This window comes from Peromyscus eremicus, chromosome 3, assembly GCF_949786415.1.
Source record: "Peromyscus eremicus chromosome 3, PerEre_H2_v1, whole genome shotgun sequence".
Classification (NCBI taxonomy): Eukaryota; Metazoa; Chordata; class Mammalia; order Rodentia; family Cricetidae; genus Peromyscus; species Peromyscus eremicus.
In genome coordinates, this window is record NC_081418.1 from 110,816,572 (window position 1) to 110,833,514 (window position 16,943).

The following is a 16,943-nucleotide window of genomic DNA, read 5'->3' on the forward strand; positions in this document are numbered from 1 at the left end:
TTCCTCTGAAATTTTAGTTTGGCTCTTCGTGTTAGTTATTAAACACTTTGTTGTTGTTGTTTTTTTTCTCTTTGTCAAATTTGGTGAAGAAGAGAGCGTGTTCCCTCTGACAAAGCCGGCCCCTCCACCTTTCCTTGGAACCCTTCTGCAAGGGGCTTCCCTCAGCCTGCTCGCCAGGCCGACTGTGAATCCGGCAGGGAGCAGCTGCCGCTAAGGGACAGCGCGGGGCGTGGACCTGCTACACAATCTCAGCAGGTCAGGAGTGGGGAAAAAACTTAGGCTGCGGCAACTTTGTCTACCAGTGTGAACAACCAGCATTTTTATTGCATTTGAGAATGCTCTCATGTCAGTAAATGATCACTGACTACACAACATTTTTTTTATTGTCTGTATCCACAGACATGGAATGATGGAATTACAGTTGATGTCAAGGAATGAGATTCTTTTATGCCTTATCAAAACAAAACAAAACAAAACAGTCCTTGTTAGTGGCAGCACATACAGAGAGCAGCACGCTCACAACCCAGACCGCACCAGCTCCACCCAGGCTCCTGGGGGGCAGGGACTGCATCGAGTTACAGTGGACCCACGAGACGCCCTTAGAACTGTCCATTTGCTTCGCAGGGTAATAAAGTGAAACCGAGTTGCAAAACACTTCCAGACTGTCCGGAGGGTATGGCATTGACCAAAAGGTACCAGAAAGATTCAAAGTCATAAGCAGAGTCTGCTTTACGCTCCTGGAGACTGAGAGCTCAGCTAGAATGTAGAAAGGAGGAGACTTCTCAATTCGATTTTGTGTGTAATTAAAAAATAAGAGTTACTGATTTACATTACATTTTGGTTCCATTATTTTGTTTATCTTTTAAACCAAGGCTTGCTTTATTATGGCTGACGGGAGGGATGCTGGGAATGTCAAGTCAACTGTCTTCTGATGTGGGGAGGGCACTGGCAGCTAGGTCACCATGTACGTAAGTCTTGATGGTTCACCCTTTGCTGGCCCAATATTGCAACCTAAGCCTTTTCACCTGGACAGACCCTAGGAACAAGGGCGGGTCTTCATCATGACTGCGTGAGTCTGACACATGGGCCAACCTCCCTCATGTTTGCTTGAGTTTTACTAAGAAAGGAAAGAAAAAGTAACAAATTGTCTACACCTTGGGACCTTGTAAATTTGTTTTTATACAAAAAGTTCAATATTTTCAACACTTCCCATTATTAACCACTACTTTACTGATAAAACTTTGAAAGTGTGACCCTGGAATTTCATCATGCAAAAATCTTGACTGCAGCAGGAGAGAACATTTTTTTTAAACCATTTTTTTTTTCTCTTTTCAAACTTAGGAACTTCTTTTAAGATAGTTAAGAAGGCAGTGGTAGGATAAACACAAGGAACAGGAATGTATCAAAAACAGATTCACACACACACACTCACTCATACACACACACACACACACACACACACACACACTCACACTCACACACCCCACCCCATGAACCTGTACAAAATGTTCCAATTAATGAGAATAGGAAACAAATTATGTCAACTATGTTACAATTACAATTTAAAAGCAAAAACAAAACAAAACAACAACAAAAAAAACCCCAAAAAACCCCAAAAAAAACTGTTCTGGAGTTTCTTCTTTCCTCCCACATGTCAACATGTCATCCAATGTTCATAAATCAAGGGTAATGAAATAAAATACAGGTGCAGCATTGGCTGCAAATCTATTACATACAGTAGATTTTTTCCCCCAAAGACACTGTGGTTTTCTTCTTCTTTTTTAAAAGTATCATTAATAAAATGCAGTTGCACAAAAAGCAAAGATGTTTTGACAAACAAGTGTATGCATTTATTCCTTTTTAGGAACAATACCTAAAAAATAAAATAATTAAAAAAAAAAAAAAAAGAGCTGCCCTCGGCCCTCCCCCACAAAAGACAAAGATTCACACAGACAGATCGGGATATATGTACAACCGCATCAACCCCATTCTAAAGAAGCGACCAGAATCCCCCCCAAGGGACAGAATCAGAATTGTAAAAATCAGAGTGAAGATGGCGTGCTGTAAAGCCTGAGAACTTTTCTTTTTTTTTTTTAAAGTTGGTTCTTCTGCAAGGCTGTGACACCTGCAAAGATATGTAAAATCTAATTTTTCTTTTTTCTTTATTTTTTTTGCTACAGTCTTTAGACTAAGCATGCAAGACATACAACTAAGTGCAACTGAGTGAAATGTATATTTTTAAATGTTTTCATCATTCCCTAAAGGTTTGAACTGAGGTATGCGTACTAACAGTTCTCATGCTGTTACCTTTACTCATGTCTAGCTACACATGCTGAGAATGAACTAATCTACCAGATTTTTATCCTCTTTTGAATATCTAACCAGCAACCACTCCGTTTAGAAGCACAGGCCCCCTTCCCATGACCCTGCCTGGCTACTGCCTGCACATCATGAAGCTGCCTGGAAAAGTGGGGGGTGGGGGGCATGAGCAAGCACAGACCGCCCCGCTACAGAAAGCAGAGTAAAGCTTCAGAAGTAATTGCCAAAGACTTTCTAAGCTTATGAGTGGATGAGAATGTTACCTTTTTCTGTGGAAATGAAAAATGTTGACCAAATCATCATCTGAAAAAGGAAAAACAACAAAAAGCAGAAGAAACTAGAGGATAGATGCCAAGATCAAACAAAATCAATGCAGCGATCACAGCACAGCCCTTAAACAAAAGTGGCATACGAGTGTTCTAGAAAATCTCTTTATTCTAGAAGTGGCCTGGTGCAGTCGGACACTCTTCTGTTCTCTCTGAATTCATCCTAAGTGTCTCCTTGATTTATACACTAATTTTCGGTATCATACATTCATTTCTTTTTCTTTGAGATGGTACCCCATTCTTTCCGTAGGAGCTATAATACTGTTTTCCTGTTTGTTTTTCTCTGCAGTAGCCCCATATTTTCTCCTTATAGGAGTTAGTTTTGGTCTCTGTACAGGTACAGGAAAGAAAAAGGAAAAAAAAAAAAGTAAAAAACTTTGGTTCCATTGCCTACTTAGTCTGCTAAATGAATGCTGTTGGGGGGGGGGGGCAGATTATCTCCCTTAGGCTGGCAAACAGCCTGGACCTCATCATTTGCCTCTGAACCCTTCTGCCTCCTTTGATCAACAATAAGAGGATATTTGGCTTCATCAGATAAAGCATAAAAGAAAATAATTTACCTTTGCATAATATCTTTGGTAATTTTAGAAATAAAAGGTACAAAGTATATAAATTAAGCTCCAAAAGGCTCTCAAACTAAACCCAACCGAAAGCTACAGCCCTAGATAAATAAATGCCAGGGAAGTGGGTGCAGGTGGAAGTGTGGAGGGGTTTGAAGGGCTGAGTGTATACTGACCTAGAGCCATAGCATTCTGTGGGCCCTGGTCCCAGGAGCCTCCGTCTGTCTACTGGGGTCATCTGCTAAGTCTGTGCTACTGGGGTGGGTGGTGTGATCCTATCCCAGTGCAGACTGAACTGCAGGACCGACTTTGCACACTGGAAACCGAAACATCAACATCTGCCCAGCTCAGTCCTCCTAACTCCCGTCACAAGTTCAATGTGAAGTCTCATTTGCATTAAAACAGATGAACGCCACCAAGCAGGTCTGAACTGATGTACGAACTCAGCGCTGTCCCCATGTTGAGTAAAGTTAGTTAGGGCAGCTGGCTTTTTGGTCATTTCGCAAACAATGCAACCCATGCTGGTAAGGACATCGCAGAGTCTGCGGTCCTGGCCACTTCATGATGGGGGGAGCGCCTTCCACGGCCATCATGCCAGTCTAATTATGAATGGTTGTTTACTCTTTTCAGTGTCTCTCTTGGCTGTGTTTCCTGATGCTGAGAGAATGTGGTGGCAGTTACTCACAATGGTGGGCACTATGAAAATAAAAGGAAAATCTCAAGCATTCCCATCCCCGTCCCCCCAATACTGCTTTTGTGAAAGGAATCTGCTATGTTCCTAGAATGTGTGCGTGTGTTTCTCTCTCTTGTTCTGTCCTTCACTCTCTTTCTGGCAGGACATCATGTCCCTGTGAGAGGACCTTCAGGTGTAAGGTGCAGCCTTTGGGATCTTTTTTTTTTCTTTTCTTTTCTTTTTTTTTTTTTTTTTGAAAAAAGACCAAAACGGAATGTTTTGTTTTGTTTTTTGAAACTTGAGAGAAACGTGGTGATGTCTATAGGAAAATGGAATGAGTGCCAGAAAACTACAGACGAGAAATGACATTCAGCTTTGTATAATAAAAACACCTATTAACATTCATCACAAGGTACAGAAAACGTGAAGCCTCCAAAGAGGCCGTGGGCCCAAATGGAGGCCTGAGGTCAGAACTTAAAATGGTATAGAAGAAGCGGAAAAAAAAAAAAAAAAAAAAAAAAAAAAAAAAAAAGAAAAAAAAAGCAATACATTAAAAAGTTTGGGATAATTATTTTTAACCCCTCCCCCCAATAAACACACAAAGGCCTTCCCCATCCCAACTGGAAGCAAAAAACAAAAACAAAAAACAAACAAACAAAAAAAACCAAAGTGAGTAAAGGCAGTGATATCAACATGCAGTGCTGTGCAAACAGGTCGTCCACTGGAATCTTGAATTCGGGCGAAGGCTTGGTCTGCGGCACAGGTGCGCGAGCTTAGTCGGGTGTCCTCGGTGTCGGCCTTGGCAGGACAAAACTGCAGTTCAAAGTCTGCTGCTAAAAGTGAATCCGTTTATCGAATTTACAACACTGATGTTGACTCAAAGAGGAAAATCCCAAGTACCAAACAGGTCCGTCCAATGCACAGAGTACAAATCCCTTTTGTCAACAAAAAGTAGAAAAATCAAAAATACTCCCAAATGGGATTCTTGATGGCACTAAGAGTTAACACATTTCAGAGTTGTCAAAATGTAGCGAAAATCCTCCAGACTGTACAACAAGCGGAGAAAGCTTTCACTGCTAACTTTTGACGTGGTTTGTTTTTATTTGATTTGTTTTGTTTTGCTTTTTTTTTTTCCCAATCTTCGGTCTTGGGGGTCGGCCCGCCCAGAGGTTCACTCCATGTCCTCATTTACTGGTTCATCTTCGTAATCTCTGTCATGGTCAAAATCTGGACTGTGGTTGGCTGTTGTCACTAAGGACAGAGGCCCTTCAGCTTCTTCCGGGTCGAGGGGTTCCTCTTTGACGTGTACGGGATGCCTACAGAGAGAGGAACAGACTTAGAGGGGCATCCGGATTGATGGACAACCGGGGTTGGAGCAACCTAGAAGACACGTGCCACAGCGACAATATCCAGTAGAGGCAGAGTAACCCTGGCCGCATGTGTTTTCCAAATACGGTGGGAAACTTGCTATGACATAATGTCTGTTGTCCAGTTCCAGGGGTCTAGGGACCACATGTGAACAGGGGCTTCTGTACTGCTCAGTGTAATAGCATTGGTACGCAAAGAGGATCCTTTGGACATTTCTGTTTTAGAAAGTATTCTGTACAGAAATCATTTCTCCTGCTTTTCAGGACACACGATTTTATCCAAGGACCTTGTGACAGTGCAGTGTATGGAGCTCAGACTCTGCATTTCTAAGAGATTCCAGGGCATGGCGCTGGTCCCAGGACCATACTTTTGAGTACCAAATAACAGGCCCCGTAGCGACACCCTGGGTGGATGAATGCCACCCTGCAAATAATTATGTGAAATGGGAATCCGTAATAGAGCAGTGGTTCATGGGGACCACTGAGCACAGGAGGCTGGCCGGGCTAATCATGGCTTGCTGTGTGTTCTGCTCGGCTAGTTAACATGCAGAACCTGTGAAAGAACCCTCCAGAGGACGACCCCAAGCGAGGGTCTATCATTAATCAACTTCAAGCAAACACAGCAAAGAGACACCATGATACATGCTTGAAGCTCCAAATTAATGCATATTTTTACAAACTGTCAATAAGGCAAGAAAAGCCCTGCCAGGAAACACAAACGGAGAGGAAAAGGCTTGCTCAACACAACAATATGATAAGAGAGCAGAGCCCCGATCAGAATAATAACGCTGTCAGCTGTAAACAAGGCAAAACATGAGGCCCGGCTGGTAGCCGCCACCCGGACACTCTAGCTACCTTGAGAGCTGCCAACTTTCTCATTATGGACTGGGGCTCGGTTCATCTGAAGGGGGCTGGCATGATCACACAAAACCACTCTGATAACAACTGTGAAAAGCTGTTCGTAAATCATATTTACAACTGATCTTTTGCAAATACAAATGACTTTCTGTTGCAGGGGGGCTTTTGATATGTAAAAGAACCATTCAAGTGAAAATGTGCCCATCTCTGAGACCCGCTGCAAGTGGGAGGGACTTACAATGGACATTATCAAGTATTAGTAACAAGAGGTGGTACTGGGGATGGCTGGCTTCCTAAATAATTGATGCTGTCTGAAGCCCCAAAGGCCCCTGGAACCATTTAAAAACAAACAGAGGCCTGCCCTGGAAGACAGGAACCTTCAAAATCAACTGACACTAAAATTAGCATGGCATAGAGGGAGTTGGGGGGCTAGATGTCAGATAAATAGCTTTGAACAATTATACTCATATTCTTAAAACCCACTTGCACAACAAACCACAGTCCCATGGTATATTTTCTATGTGGGTCTCCAGCCATTTAAATTTTTTAATAGTTGTGCTCATCTTTGTTTCTGAAATAAGGCCTAGGCCTGGCTCTCTGGTTTGCAGAGTTCCTGAACGAGAAATATTCACTTCAAGAGAAACATCAAACCTTTCAAAGAGGGCCGTGTCCTTCCATGCTTGGGGCACCATGTCACCGAACATGTCACATGCCTGTGTCGTCAGCCCAGACCATGGGTAGTCCTAGCCTCTCCCTTCCCTTGGGGGAGCACATTATTACATGCTTTAGCCACAGCAAGAATTATTGTCTCTCTTTTTTGTATTTTGTTGGCTTTTTCGTGACAGTTTTCCTGGTTCTGTGCGGTTCCGTCTGTTGGTCAGTCAGCCCCCCTCCCCCCGGGGCAGTCTGTACTGGCCTCCTTTCCCCTCCGCGTCTGCACAGGACAGTGAGCCACTGCTAGCCATTAATCTTCCCCTGCTGTTGATTTACCTCCTTGGGATAAATGTCTAAGAATGGAATTGTTGGAGCAGAGGCCAAAGCATCTTTATGGCTGTCCTGATTTATTGGGATATTAATTTGCAGAGGGGTGCTATCAAGTGAGACTCAATGTCAGTGTCCCAAGTGTTACTCTGAAAAAATAGTTGGTGGTCTCACAGGTGTGTGGTACAGTCCCAGTTCCCTTGAACCACACCCCCTGCATCACTGATCACAGTGGACGTTTGTTTCCGATTTCACTATAGGGGGAACTGTGACTTCACATCACCACATTGCCACTGCCTACGTGGGTTTAGAATTTGCCCTTTAAAAACAATTTTTTAAAACCAGTTACTGAGGCTCAACTGCTATTTTCCAGAATAACACTTTCCTGCTTGCATTTCTAAAAGCTATCATACTTAGTACTTCATCTCTGGTTCGCAAGGTGCAGTCTGACGATACTGCACAAAGCCTTGGAGGGATGGGAAGCCCTGGGAAAAAACCAGACTCATCTTAACATGATGTTCTTACTTTATGACTGTAAATCATCGTTTTCTAGATGCAGCCCTAACAATAAGAGCAGCAAACAGAAGGCTCCCACAAATCAGAGTTCCTAACACCAGAGACTATTTTGTTCTCCACAACATTCAGTATTTACCTCACCCAAACACAGGAAACGATGCTGACATAATCTAAGTGGTTTGCCCTAGTGCTTAGCATAGAATGGATGGCCAACAAATACCACCAACTAGATCTCCTGTGTGATGACCTGAAAACCTACACCAGGTATGACCGAAAGGACTCTTCCGCCTTCCACGTAAGATTCAGACTGCTAAAGGCTTCCTTCCCTCCCACTGGGCACATACACAGTGTGTCCTCTACAGAACAGGGCTGCACAATGGATGCCCCTCTCCAACCTCCCCCTACCAGGCCTACTATTTCCAAAAGGGCTCCCAATGGATAATGGAGCAAAACACCATCTCTCTGTTCCCCTTACATCTGAGTAATCCTTTTAAACAGCCATTCTGGGAACACTTGGGTTTTTAACTATAGCCAACTAGTGTTTAAAGGCATTGTGTCCCTGTTCAGGGTACACACCCAGCACACAGCCTTTGGTATGGTGGCTCTTTACTCCACAATGAAAGTACACTGTCCCCAAACCATCATTATGTGACTACCTTCTACCTTTTTTTTTTAAGTGAAAGGAAAGGCAATGCTTTGTGGTTTGTGTCACAGCAAAGTGAAGAGCAGAGAGCTGTATTACAGTGCTGCCCATGTGCTGGGCCAGCGTCCTAACAGTGTCTTGTGAGCCTTGTTGTAAAGTTTATGGCTTGATTTATTCCAATAGACTGGAACAGTTAAAAAACAATTTGCATCCTAGCAGGGTAATGCACACTGGACAAGAATGCAATCTCTGTCATTACAGAACTCAGTTAATGGAAGTACGGGGTCAGCAAGACTAACTGGCTGTGACACTGAGCAGCACAGTGAAGCTGTTGTCGGCACAGAGCAGCACCACAGGGCACGCGGCGGAAACCTGACGTGTGAGCATCATGTTTTGATAGCGCTGTGCAGGGGCTCTTTTTCTCTCTTTCTTTCATGCAGTTGAAGCCCTTGCTTTGTTACACATTAGGATGACTGCTGTAAAATATACAGTTTTTTTGGTACGTCTACAGTTCATGCAATCTTGTTAAGCAAATGAACTTCCATCATGGACAGGCCTGTCTCCATGGACCTTTCTTTCTTTCTTTTTTTTTTTTAAAATCTACTTTTTTTTTTTTTCTACTGATCTTTGTACTAATAGGAAAGTAACACAGATTACACGTTGGAGTTTGAACAGACTGTGAGAAAGTAGTGTGCCTTCCACTCAGTAACTTCTTATATTCTTGCTCAATGGGCATGTCTTGGAGTGGCTTATATGCCTACTTAGTGTTGCTCTAAACGTCCCGAATACTGAAATTAAATGTCCAATGATGGTGAATATCGGTAAGGTAACAAAAGAGCCAAAACCACCAGCTTGCCTTAGGGAAGATGAAACTCGGTGTCAATGGTGGGAAGAACACACTCTTTGCTAAAATGCTAGACTATGCCGACAAACTAACAGCCATTACTCTCGCCTCTAAAGACCCCTTTAAAGCACTCAGGGCAGGGGATTCAAACGCTAGAAAGCAAAATTTCAGATCTGCCCATTACGCTGGCAGATATCCTTTTGCCCCCTTGTCACTGGATGCCAGTTCATTCCGCCCCTCCTCGTTAAAGGTCACATTTTCCATTCCCATCCCTCAAGTTTCCTAAAATAAGATGTCGGTCAGTAATCCAGAAAGAATGTGCAGACAAGTGGCCTATTCTTGGAGCGGACAGCCCTGGAAACACTGAACTGGTTTAGTCACTCAAAGTGTGGGCCATGGTTTTGGAGAAACTCTCTTTGGAAAGGGAGGCTGCCATTAGCAGCCTGGGTCGCTGCACACCCAAGCATCTGACATCACAGGGGTTCTTTTCTGTTGCTGGACCCTTCCTGGGAACTATGGCAGAAGCAGTCGTTTCCAACCTTCACCTACCACCGAGTGGCACCCCAACCTGCTGGCCTTTTGCTGAGGTTTGTGTGGTCTTGGTGTCATTCACATGCAGCCCAGGCACCCAAGGCCCATTGCTTCATTCACTTATATGTGCGCTCATTATCCTGCCGTCTGCTGCTGTAATGCTCCTATTAATTTTCCTTTTGATATTTTAAGAGCAATCTATAAATCATGCCGCCTTTCATTTGTGCCATCATTAATGCTTGGTAATAATGCTGCGGTGCCGAGCTCAAGTGGTTAAACTTAGCGCACAACCAAGTAAACAAGCGTCTTTTTCCTCGCTAGGTTCGGCTTGCCCGGAAGTTGAACACACCATGAGCTTTCTCAAAGAGGTGTGTACGGATTTTAGGAGAAAAAAAATCACAGTGTGACTTAAATAATGGTCTGAGACACGAAGTGAAGGAAACTTCTCATTTTCTTGCTGCGTGCACTGACAGTGGATGGAGTCAATTGCTGTTACGAGAGAGTTACTAACTAGTCCTTTTCGGCACTAACAAGCGACACTAGGCTCTTAAGAAATCAGGAATGACGGAAGGGCCAGGGAAGAGCTTGCTTGAGCACTTCACAGGGAGGCTGGGGTCAGGCAACACTGGGCTCGGGGAAACAGTACTCACACAGCTTGCAGAGGGGATCTGCCCGGACTGCTGTCACTCTCGTGACTGTTGGCATGCTCCATGGTCCCGTTCAGCTCCTCCCGGATGGCACTGGCCAGGTTGCCCAGAGTGGGGTTGCCCATGGAAGCGGTAGTGTACAGAGGTATACTATTCTCAGCCATGGAAGCCTGCATCGGGCAAAGGAAACCAAAGGAAGTGGGAGAAGAGGCAAGACAAGAAAGCTCTGTTAGGAAAGCTCTGTTAGGAAGGAGTGGTGTGTCTGACAGCCGTCGTTCAAGTTCACTGGATCACGGCTGACCACTTCCAGGAGCGGCAGGATTTTGCTTCAGGAGCCTTGGGCTTCATTTGGATAAGCTATCTAGACACCAAAGAGTCCATGGGTAAAGTCACCTGCTGGGTCCTGCCTTGTAGAGTCGTATGGTTTAGACAAAAGTATCTAATATGAAGTGTATATCCAATGTCTTTTTTTTTTTCAAGAAGAACTGAATATTTCTAGATCATAGTGAAATATAATAGAATTTTCATTTCTTTATCCATTTTGATGACTCCACTATTGGATATCCAAGATTTGATCAGATTATATGGCCACATGGCTCAAATTTATGAGAACTTCCATAAACACCCATAGGAAAGGAAGAGATTATAGAACTGGAATCAATTTTTTCTCTCCTATCATTCCCGTTTTAATGATTTCTGAACCTGCTTAGTGAAGGCTGACATAACCAGATGAAGGTAACACCACATCTCTCAGCCTCAGACCAATCGTGGAGGACTTGGGGAGTGAAGAAGAATCTCTAGCAAAAAGAAAGACTAAATCTTATTTCCTTTACAACTAAGTATATCGATATTAAAGGTGACATAGTCATTCCAAATGAGTGTCAGCACACACAAAAAAAAAAGTATAGAAAGGACTACCACCCCTCCAAAAAAAGTCCACCCCCCAAACTAAAGTCTGATAGGCTACTGTTCTTTTCTGTCATACCAAATGTAACTATAATGGCCACCCTGTCTGCAATGTGGACAGTCGTCAAAAAATACCACCGGACTGAAGGAGCCCCATTTGTTTCCCTTGGGTAGGAAGTGTGCCCCAGTGACTTTTCCTTTTATTATTCAGGAGGACAGACTTGGAAAAAGAGGCAGCTGTAATTAGATGAAGATTTATCAAAATTGTCTCCTCGCAGACTGCACTATGCCTGGTTTCCATTCTAATGAGAGAAAGTACGATCACGAGACAATCTGGCACGGTGGCTTCAGTTGGCCCGCCATGTGAGAGCCCTAACTATTCTAGAAAAGCTGGCACCCGAGCGAAGGTATGAGCCAGGAACAAAGGGAGACCAGGAGCGGAGCCGGGCTGCAGCGAGTCTGCCTGTGAGTCAGTTGCAGTCTTGCTCCCTGGATAAAACCCGGTGTCTCCCTCTTTGCCCAGCAGAATCACCTGCTTCCTTTTGAAAAGTAAAGGGAGGAGGGTAGTTTCTTATGACTTCTTCTGTGGTTCACCAGATAATCAGCTGGTATCCAGCCCTTTCTGGATGCATCTTTTATAACTGCAATAAAACGTTTCTACCCTTTCTGGGCAGAACAGTTGGCAGAGAGCCCATCACGGCCAGCTGCAGCTGGGCTGCCGCCTTCAGCGGCCTTATGTGAGACCACACAGCGGCCACACTTCCCTGCCACGTCAGTTCTGCCTGGACTGTCAACTGACGAACAGGCGGCCCTCTCACTGCAAGTACCGTAGGATCTGCTCTCACTGGACAACGATGCATGGTCAGGATGGGAAAGACGCTGGCGCCATTGCTACCTTGATATTTTATTGCATTCCGAAGCCCTAAGCTGAGAAGTAAAAACCATGGAAACAGATACAGTCTGTTAAGATGAGTATCCGTTTACTCTTCTTTATTCTCCAAGTATTACGGGTGAAAGCAACTTCTGATTGACAATGGATTGTGGGTCACAGGAAGAGGCCCAGCAGCTGCAGTGACGAAAGTCACCCAGTGGCAAGACCTTGTCTTGGTCCCTTAACTCTCAGACACAATGTAAGTACAGAGTCTTGTTCCTTTAAACAAAACCCTGGCCACTGGGCTACAGTAAGATCCTGGGGCCTGGCCCACCACTATGCCTCTTGAATAGTCCTTTGCGGAGTGAAGGATCAGAGCAACCCACAAATTATCACCTTCTAACAGGTCCTTCCTGTAGCTGATGCTCTTAGGAGCAGATGTATCACAATGTTTATAATGGACTTAATTATATAAATGATCCTGGGCACAGTGTGTGGCTTCATATCACACCGGCACCTCTGCCAGAAACACAAAGGTTCTTAAGTGATGGCACACGAGTCCGTAAGTACCACGGCTTCTGGAACGTTAACTGCTCTGCGCTCCCCGGGGAAAAGGCAGTCTATAAATATGAAGCTTTACAGTTACCCGTAGTTACTTCAGTTTTTCAGAGCATAATGCAATCTGTCCCGAGCCCCATGTTTTATTTCTGTAGTGGATTCTGCTGTCCTATTTTATAAATTGTATATCATGCCGTTATGTCGCTCTAGTAATTTTTTTTTTTAAGGATATTGTTGCACTGTTATTTTTACTCGCCTTGAAAAATGGAAGTGGGCGATAATGGAAAGGAAGGCCTGCTGGTGGGCTCTTTATTTAATGTGCATGGCAGGAAGCTGTCTTGTATGACTGGCTGTCTACTGATGGGGAATCCAAACTCAAGAGGAGGAGCGGAGGAGACACTCCTTAAAGTGTTCCTGGAAAGCTGCAGGACAGTTTTGGGTGAGCAGGGGAAACACGGAAGTGTTCAGTGGGTGCAAAAACAAAGGCCCCGGAGACGAAGTGTGAACACGTCTGTAACAATAAGGCACGCTAATTGAAATTAGTCACATAGTTAAGGGAATCCAAAGGACGAGGATCCTTATTTTTTTTTCCTTTTCCGCCTCATGAATGTAAAATGTGCTTGTAATTTTAATATCATTCCAGATAGAGCCGCCTTTAAATTCATACTTCACAAGACTCCAGGGAAAATAAGTTACTAATGCATGGTATTTACAGAGGCAGCGGGTAAGCGGGCTTTCATTTACTCTTCTAAAGTTACTACGTAAACTACGAGTAATTAAGAGAAACGCAGGAAGTAGTTTCTCCTAGTAAATTTAGTGCAGGCTAAAAAGAAATAAATAGAATCACTGAGACGCTCAGTTCAGTGGGCCTGCCTTGAACTGTGTCGGGGCACATTATCCACGAAAAGCCTTAGGATGCTGTGGGTGAGCTGGGAAGACAGGTCTGTGGAACGCAGAATATGGGCTCAGTCAATATTTGTTTAGCAAGTGGTGAGAATCAGGCTGTTGTCAATGCCTCCTCCTCCCTCATCCAGTTCCCATAATGCCACGTGTTCCAAGCCTTTTCCCACTGGCATCCCTTTGGGGGCATTTGTTTCTCTATTTCCGCCTTCACTGAGGCTTTTCTGAAGGACCGTCACATTTCTGAGACATCACAGAATCCAACAACCGATTTTGGGGTGCTACACTATTCACACTGAACAGTGCTCGGAGTGTGCAGTAAGTGAGGTTTGTCTGTAGCCTATGTGATGGGAAGGTTGCAAGATTCTTTTGGGCGTGTCTTCCTAAACAGACGCAATGGCTACAAGGATCCTGGCTACCTCTGAGCTCTTAAGGGAGATCTGAGTATGGTGTTAGGTATTTAGGTATTTAAAAGAAGTGACACCAGCTACTGTTAATTTTAGAAATAACTTGGTGGTGTGGCGACTGTGAGGAACAAGAAACTTACGACTGGCTAGACACACAGATTATTTTCCCTCCCGTCGCTCACACCTAGGGCACACACCTTCTAGGACCCTCACTGAGGTACTGTAGGACTTAGTCGTCAGTAGGAAACAAACATTCTGTGTAAGGATGATTAGGTTTTCCTGAACAACTGGCTGGAAACATCTACTTTCCTTCAGCTTTCTGCTGTTGGAACAGTTGACTCACACAAGAGGAAACAAACCCAGACCCCACTCCCACAGAAAGAAAAGGTGTTGAAATGGACTTTAATAAAGCCTCGCTTTCCCTTTAAACCTGTGAACAATGGAAGGTCATGTGACATGGTGGCCTATCATCCAGCACATTAATAGCTGTGCTAGAGTAATTACACTTGTGGTATTTTTGCCTCAAGTGAAATTCTGAAATAAGAGGATGGAAATTATGATACTGCTGATAAATATTAATAAGTGAACTTTTAATTTTTTTTTTTGCCACAATATTCAAAATGCTGAGCATCCTGCTAATGCTGAAGCAGTCCAATGTGTTTGCCTCCGGGGAGAACGAGGCTTTGTGCACTTAAGAAAAAAGTTTAACGGAATTAAAATTTAATATCTAATTAGAGCGAGGCTAATATATTTTGAAATGAGTGGGGGAGCCCCGCGCCTGTGCTGCGGATTGGGGATGGCCGTTAATCTTACCTGGAGAGCTGCATTGAGAGGGCTGCAGTAGGCGTGGCTGCTCTGCATGTTTTTAATAAGGGAAGGGTTACTGCGTAAGAAAGAGACAAAAACACCAAGTTAAACACAGTCCACCCAGGGGGCCTCGCTAAGTTTTGTTTTTAAGTTTGCTGGCAGCCTTTCCACATTGGAAACTCCTCCTCCTCCCACCCAGTCACCAAACGGAAGGGAAGCTCCAGCCTCCTATCTGTTTCTCGGGGTTGGTCTGGGTGAAGACCTCTGGGGATGAACCTGGCTGTTCACCCTGGAGAAGCTGTCTTAGATGATAACACATGGGTATTTCCCTCGGAGGTCAGTCTGCAAAGGGTCAGTTGCTGCCCAGACTCTAGCAGGAAGGGGAGAGCCTGGCACAAGGGCAGGCTGCCTGGGACTGCAGGAGGAGCCTCTGCTCAGAGGCTTCACTCTTGGTTGAACTTGACTCTGACCACTAGAGGAATGGTACCATTATTCCTGCTTTGTAAAGCAAGAGTTCCGGGGGTTGTCTTTCTTGCACAGCCCAGTCTGGGAAATCACATTCTAATTTGGTGCTGTTTCTGTTGACTAGGTAAAAGAAGCCAAGATACCTTCTTCTTCTTCCTCTTCTTTTAAGAAAAATATCCTTGCTCTAGTTAAAATAAAAAAACACTACAAAATTACACTGGACATACTGAGGGAAAGTGTGGCTTCCAGGAGGTAATGACATTCATTTATCAACAGACTTTGAGGGAAATGACATTATCAATCTTTTCCCGGTGCTTAGGACAATTTGGTTTTCAGTTTTGGAGACAGAGTCTCTTGACAAAGTCCAGGTGGGGAGTGGAATGTGCAGTCCTCCTGCCTCAGCCTCCGGGGGGCTGTCATGACAGGCACACCCTTATGCCTAGCTTGCCAGGTACATTTTTAGTTGTTCATAATTACTGTGACTTCAGTGTTCACATAGGAAAAAAAATATCCCACCAGCTATTTACTGTAACCATCATTTCCTTTCACTTGTAGGGATTGTGGGTAACACAGGAAATATCTAGCTTTGAGGGTCCCCGTAAGCTGCTGAATGGAAATACAGTCAATCATTGGCATTAAAGACATTTTTTTTTTTAAAGCGTTGTTCTAGGCACTGGCGTTCCAAAGAGAAACGAGCGAGGTACATGTACAGATCACACCGTTTAAAAGTCTCTGTTGCAGAAAGCTGTGGCCCTGCTCTGGGGTGAAATGTCAATACTACATGGGATGAGTCAACCATGCAAAGCCAAAGCAACAGCAGAAACAAAAGAACAAAGCAAGTAAAGGCTCTTACTGTGCGCCAAGCTCGTCAGAGTTTTCACCGGGGCAGTATTTGCGAGGACGGCCTCGTTGAATATGGCGGCCACGTCTAAACTCTTCATCATCAACTGTCCAAAAGGACCCAAACTCATCCTCTACTCTGATAAAGCACTTATGCAGTGAGAGGTTGGTGCGAATGGCACCCTGGGATAGGAGCAGCAGCAAAGGAGATGGAGTGGCAACAAAGGGAGACGGGGTTGGGGGCAGAACAGACATCCAATACAGGGAACAGGAGAAAGAAAATAAAATGCAATAAGCATAAGCAAATGGCTTGTGAGGGTTAATATGCATCGCCGCCTAAAAGCTACTAGCATGGGATGTAACAGAGACCAGCAAGCAGGGGCAGGGGGACTGGTGGGTATACGAGACAGGAGGGATGAAATGCTCTTTCGTTTCCCTTAACTGAGACAACATGAAAACCAGTTCTTTGGTCTGACGCCGCCTAGCAGCCTCTATAGTACGCTTGTTAGCACAATTCGAGCTGGGCTAAGAAGTTCAAACATGGCGGACGTACCCACTGATCTTTTGTGGCCTCCGTTTTTGGAACTCTACTTCATCCACTGTCCATACTGCCCCTTTAACGTTCTCTACTCGCACAAAACACTTGTGAAGACTAAGATTATGACGCACTGCATTCTGCAGCAAGTATAAAAGAGAGAACATTGACATTTTTTTTTCTATAAGAAAAGACTCAAAAAAAAAAAACACAGCAGTACATTCAGCCCCCACCCCCAATCTGTAAAATCATCGCCCAGAGCTGTAGCCACCACCCCCCTATCCCCGACCCCTCCCCGTGGAAGACCTTCTTTCGAGTGTCTTTTCTGAGGAAAAAAAACCCCAAATTATGAATGAATGGTACTCTGGCATTGAAGCCTAATTTCTGGT

General features: G+C 44.3%; 1 protein-coding gene across 7 annotated transcripts in view; it reads right to left on the reverse strand.

The window, feature by feature from the left end:
* Positions 1-1,161: 1,161 nt before the first annotated feature.
* Foxp1 (forkhead box P1) overlaps positions 1,162-16,943 on the reverse strand; it is a 241,241-nt gene continuing 225,459 nt past the window's right edge. For 5 of the 7 annotated variants that reach the window (XM_059258276.1, XM_059258274.1, XM_059258275.1 and 2 more), the window contains 4 exons: positions 16,573-16,694; positions 14,721-14,790; positions 10,269-10,435; positions 1,162-5,194 (listed from right to left, as the gene is read on the reverse strand). In XM_059258276.1, the coding sequence (XP_059114259.1) occupies positions 5,050-5,194; positions 10,269-10,435; positions 14,721-14,790; positions 16,573-16,694 (504 nt within the window). In that variant the 3' untranslated portion in view covers positions 1,162-5,049. Of the gene's footprint in view, positions 5,195-10,268; positions 10,436-14,720; positions 14,791-16,032; positions 16,203-16,572; positions 16,695-16,943 lie in introns of those variants that run through there. The other 2 variants (XM_059258279.1, XM_059258277.1) reach the window with 2 other exon arrangements.